Raw genomic sequence first — 5,767 nt, forward strand, 5'->3', positions numbered from 1 at the left:
CACTATCATGGGAAGACAGATTTACAAAAAATTTTAATGAATACTCTTCCAGATATTGCGAAAAATGTGGTAATCATTTGGCGACTAGAGAACGAATTTAATAACTTTGGTGACAAAAATGAATGTAACAATGAAAAATAAAATAATTATTTTTTTGTCTCTATTAAAAACAGAGATATGTAGATTCTTCAGAATAACTCCATTTGACGTCGCAGTTTGCTGGAAAACCTATATAAGTTCCTTAGGGCGGAGCGATTCTGTAATTATCTTTTTGGAGAGCTGATTATCGAATGAGTTCTCTTGTTTATTTTTTCTTGTGTCTTTCTATTTAGTGATTTTCTATATACCGATTTGTGTCTGCTTGTGTTGTTAATGTCTGTAGGTGCTGTTCATTCTGAACCTCGGTTGTATTTTTGCTACCTGTTTCTCACGTTTTCTTGTGGAATAAAACCCGCTTGTTAAAATTTTTTTACCTTTCACCCATTAGACAATTTCTATAGCAATGTATTTGGCAGCATTAGGAACGGAATAAAAATAACTATAATTTCCACAGGGAAAATGATTTATTAAGAATTTGGAGTCAATAAAGGAATATTTACTCTATTTTTAAGGAGACAGAAAGTTATGGGTTCATGCCTACATTCATTGATCCTGTTTTCTGTTTTGTTTTTTCTTATTCTTTTTAATTGTTATTATATCTAAAAACTCAAACAAATTTGGCTATAAAAAGGAAAGTATGATCCAAAAATTTGTTTGAAAATATTTATTGACAAACTGCATACCCAATATAATATTTATTAAAAGATTACGTATACAAACATCCTTTGTTAGAAGTTATTCATTAATTAATACAGTAATATGAGCAAAAACATGAAACGACAATTGAAAGGCCTGTTGTCTGACTATTGAGCTATATTTTCTTTTCGACTCTGGAAAAAAAAATGAAAAAAAAATTGTTAAATTTTATTTAAAAAACATGAAACACGCACAATTGATTCAGAACGAAAATGTCTGCAAAATAAAAATTTCGAAAATATAAATATCCAATATTTCCAGACAATCTTCCCATCGTCAAAAGCAACTCGATATCAAGAAAACAAAATACTCAATGAAATGAAAACATAAATAAAGATAAAATAAAAATATTCTTACTCATGACTGAAAACATAACATGACAGAAAAACATAAATTTAATTTAATTAATCAATACAAATTATAATGCATGCGACTTAAAAAGTGCATATATTTCAAAATAAAAGCGGAAGAAAAAAATCCTACATCGGAATCTATACCTAAAGTCAACCATCTAACTCTCCGACCCGCCCGAAGGCACATGGATTTAAACCATAAAACTGAATTAACGGACCGCCTCAACAGCAACATTGGCGGGAACTGTGGTTGAATCCTAAGGGCCGTCACTGGCCACGGTACAATCCTCCCCGAAAGAAGTACGTCCCGTCATCGATGGGGGGAGCCAGATCTCCCACCTATTAGTGTACCCTCCAGGGTGGCAAGATCCAACCACCATACCGGAAGCATCTCGTCCTCATTTCGAGGTACCCCCCGGGGGTCAATCTATACCTAAATAGAGCATTTTTTTATCTTAATTTTACTATTGTTAAAAGTAAGAAATTGAATGTTTTAATGGATGGTTTAAAGTTAAGCAATAACAATCAAAATTATTTATTACAAATTACATATTACATTTAAGGAAACTTGTTGAACGTAAAGAAGGCATTGCATAGAAACGAAACTGAAACTGAAAGGTAGGGTTGCGGGAATTTAAGTCGCTCTGCGTTGTCACTACGTGGACGTGCCTTATCAGTCAAGCTGTTTTATCAGCTAGATGAAAATGCCAGTGCTGTTCTTCGTGAATACCGGCGGTTAACACAGTTACGTAGAGGACCGATGCGGATAACTAACTTACGAAGAATAGTTGAAAGATTTGAAATAACAGTAATTCTCGATATGCGAGAATTCAATGCCGAGGTCGTAAAGATATCAAGCAGGGACAAGTTGAAGAAGTTGCAAATGCCGTTATGGATCAGGTGATAGCTAATAAGCAGGGTACCAGCAGTGCACGTTGAATATCACGACAAACAGATATCTCGTTCTCGACGGTGCTGAAGATATTGCTTAAGATCCAGAAATTTTATCCGTGTAAGATAACACCCATTAACTGATGACACTGATCTGAATCTTGGCAATTTCTGGTTGCGGGGCATTCTGGTTCACTTGAAAGGTGTTGTATATCAAGGACATGTTCCTGACATTCCTAATTTAAAAGATCAAATAATGTTACATGTTAGACAGATAAATACCATTATGATGCGAGTCACCATCGAAAACCTAGTGTACCGCATACATTATTGGAATATCAAGTTGGTGGTCACCTTGAGCCAAATTTGTAACTTGCTATAATAAACGTTTTTCATTGGTATTTCGTGTGTTGCTATTTACTGTTTTTATGTTTTCTTTTTCCACACATTATGCGCTTGCAGCGCCAGAATTTTCCCTATCGGCGTTTTTGGTGCTAATTTTTTTTCTTTGGCCAAATGTTGTTATATTTCGTCAAGTATATAACACGCTACAAGGTTCCGAACACCTCCTGTTATTTTTTTGATTACCCTGTATATAACATGATATCCAAATTAAAAAGGTTTTCAAGATGATAACTTATTTCAATCACCGGAAGAGGTCTCCCAAAAACTTTCTCTTACACTCTCTAATATACTTGTCGTGCCAGAAAGCGCCTTTGCATGGCAATGGAGTACAATAGTTACGAAATATTAAGTTTTGGCGTGAATTTAGCGTTTTTACTGAATCTATCATGACATCCTTGGCGAGTTATTTGACGATTAATCCCTGGCATGTGGTTAATAATATATGGAAAACGAATCTGTGCTTTAGACAAGTTTAACCCAACTGATTGAAACAAAAATTTGACACAAAACTTCATTAATCCCAAATTCCCGTACCAAATTTGATATATTTAAATCATTGCGTTTTTGATTTATCGCGTTTACATGTTTCTGAAAGATCATACAAACAGAAAATAAACCCTTTATTGAATTTGGTTCAAAATTTGACAAATGTCTACACTATAAATGTTAAATCTGTGAACCGAATTTTATCTATCTAGCTACTTTCTTTTTGTAGTTATAGAATTAATTTATATTCGAAAGACGGACAGATAGACTTCCTTTAAGAGAATTTAGCTCAAAATTTGATAGAAATCAATAAACTTGGCGCAAAGACCGTATACCAAATTTCATTTGTCTAGCTAAAAGTGTTTTTGAGTTATTCTTGTCGCAGATTGACAGACAAAGGAACATATTCCAAAAATGTGGGGAACTCAGCGAGGTATAAAATGTGGAAATTCGTAAAAATCTGTAGTTTGAATTATTTGAGGATTATAATACTTTCTCCATACTACGTATACGAGAAAATAAAAATAAATATGAATAAGTAAATGAATATTTAAATGAAAATCAAACTTCGCATTTCTGGAAGAAGAGGATGTAAAATTATGGCTTTTCGTGTAAGGTATAGAAATATTTAAAACCTACCCTGATCATAAATCACAAAAATAAATGAATTTTTAAATGAAATGCTCGAATAAATTTAAATACATTTATTTTCAAATCTATTTAATAGTAGAAATACAAAAGTGGGACTAAGTAAAAATACGTTTAAGAAATAGAAATTTTTTTTTAAATGCAAAATAAGTGCAAATAAGTAATAGTGAATTAATGTATGTTATTTATGAAAATATACAAACTCAAAAACTTGTAAAAATATCCGATGCACCCAAAAAAATGAAGAATTTTAACTTTTAATTCCATCACATTACAAAAATTATTTAAAAGAACAAAAAGAATGAATGCATAATAAATAATACCTGCTTTTAGCTATTCTTGAAATTTCAGACGCATCATTTCGGCGGCTAATTTCAGATTAGAACTCAACAGCTTTTCCCATTCTTCAGAATTGATGTCTTTTCCATGTCTCAGGATGAAATCCCGTGCGAAGCATCTCAGTTCCTCATCTTGATGTAGATCAGCCAGCACCAACGTCGCACATGCGTTACTTGGTTGCAAGTTGTCCTTTAAGTAGCATGAGCATATACCCTTCAAGTCGAGAAGCTGGTATTTATCAGCTGCTTCATACAACTCAGCTGCACTGTCCCACTCCAATTCTTCGACCTCGGCACTGTAAATGTATCGAAGCATACGCAAGACTGTGTCGTCATTAAGATCTTCTATGTCCACGCAGTCGTTCATTTTTTCTTTCATGTCGTTCGAAAACATAGCTTCGAACACCGCAGATCGAGAACTGAGAATACATTTATGGGCGAAGTAGACCTGACCATTCGTCCTCAATTTTACGTCAGAAAAACAACTGTTGTTCAACATTGACTTCAGATTGTCAATTAAAATACCTTTTGGAACAGGTAAATCTTTTTCATCGTGCAAATGACGATTTTCTTGTTCAGTACTCTCAATGGATGGTGAGAAAGAGATGATTTTGTTGGTTTCCTGAAACACGATACCAGAAGTAAAAGAAAACTCGCATTGCAACGAAAGAACGTCGTTTGGTAAATATTCTTTTTTCTTTTCCATTAACTTCTTCTTTGTAAGAAAAAGAAGAAACTCTTTCCTTCCATTAGGATCAATATACCAAAATTCATCTTGGGAACATTCAATCAGATTTTTAAAAACATCCACAACGAACAACTGGAAAGAGGAAATTCTTATAATTTCGTTATTAGGAGTAACAGCGAAACGAACTTTTTCTTCTGGCAATTCTTCTTCGATTACAAAAAGTTCAAAATGCATTATTTGTTCACCAGTCTCCAGAGATTTAATTTCACCGGTTCGTATTTCTTCCGATTTTAGAGAGCTGAAATTCTCAATGTTCCAAATGAATGACCGCTTTTCCAGAATTATACGGGTGCGAGCGATGCACAGTACTTTTTTTGAAAATTCTTCATCACTTTTCCATATCTTGCAGCGGATTGTAAGAGTGTTCTGGGGCAAAAATGCTGCCCTTCTATTAATAAACATTTCATTTCGTGAAACAAAGAAATCAGATTCAAAACATTCATTTGTTCTAAATCTTCTTCTTCTTTTCCCTAAATATTTCAAAACTGTACTATCCAATGATAAGAAAGCGAGTTCGTAATCTATATCTACGCTTTCCGCTCCTTTAATCTCTCCCTCTCTTTGCAAATAGAACGCAATCACATTTCTCTGTCTACGAGTTCTATGGTACAATTTCAACTTCCACTTCGTTTCTTCTAATTCATCAACTTCGAATGAGGAACTTTCAATGTACTCTCCTACGTTTTGGCAGCAGTAATTTGCATTTTCCAATTTCCAGGTAAAAGTGAAACAATTTTTCTCACATTCAACTTCCCGTGGCATTTTTTTTTCTTAAAGGATTGAAATTATTCCCTGCCAAAGCAAGAAATAGTCTGAGAAACAACACTGAGAAGAGGAGGAACCTTTTTCGTCTATTTGAGCCTTTCCACTCATCAGATTTGTCTTATCTTCAGCATGTGATAATAAAATAGTTCTAACAACACACAAAACCGAAACTGATGCTGATAAGGAGTTAAAAATTTATCTATGACGTTTATAAGAGATTGTCTTGTAGCTTTCTCATTCTGAGAATTGTCTTTTCTTGAAAATTATACGAGGTGCATCTACAAAGTACTGTGAATCGGAACATAAAATAAATAAAAGAAATCATGGTAACAAATTAT

At 33.6% G+C, this 5,767-nt stretch overlaps 1 protein-coding gene across 1 annotated transcript; it reads right to left on the bottom strand.

Annotated features, from left to right (window-relative positions):
* Positions 1-787: 787 nt before the first annotated feature.
* LOC129988652 (TD and POZ domain-containing protein 3-like) lies at positions 788-5,518 on the bottom strand. Its single transcript, XM_056096923.1, has 2 exons — positions 3,902-5,518; positions 788-929 (listed from the first exon to the last, which is right to left on the bottom strand). Exon 1 carries the CDS (start codon positions 5,424-5,426, stop codon positions 3,912-3,914), a length of 1,515 nt encoding a protein of 504 aa, XP_055952898.1. The 5' UTR covers positions 5,427-5,518; the 3' UTR covers positions 788-929; positions 3,902-3,911.
* Between the last annotated feature and the right edge of the window lie 249 nt (positions 5,519-5,767).

Source organism: Argiope bruennichi, chromosome 10 (assembly GCF_947563725.1).
Source record: "Argiope bruennichi chromosome 10, qqArgBrue1.1, whole genome shotgun sequence".
Classification (NCBI taxonomy): Eukaryota; Metazoa; Arthropoda; class Arachnida; order Araneae; family Araneidae; genus Argiope; species Argiope bruennichi.

Excerpts from the sequence above, each read along its gene's own strand:
- LOC129988652 (XM_056096923.1), bottom strand. The coding sequence starts at position 5,426 with ATGCCACGGGAAGTTGAATGTGAGAAAAATTGTTTCACTTTTACCTGG.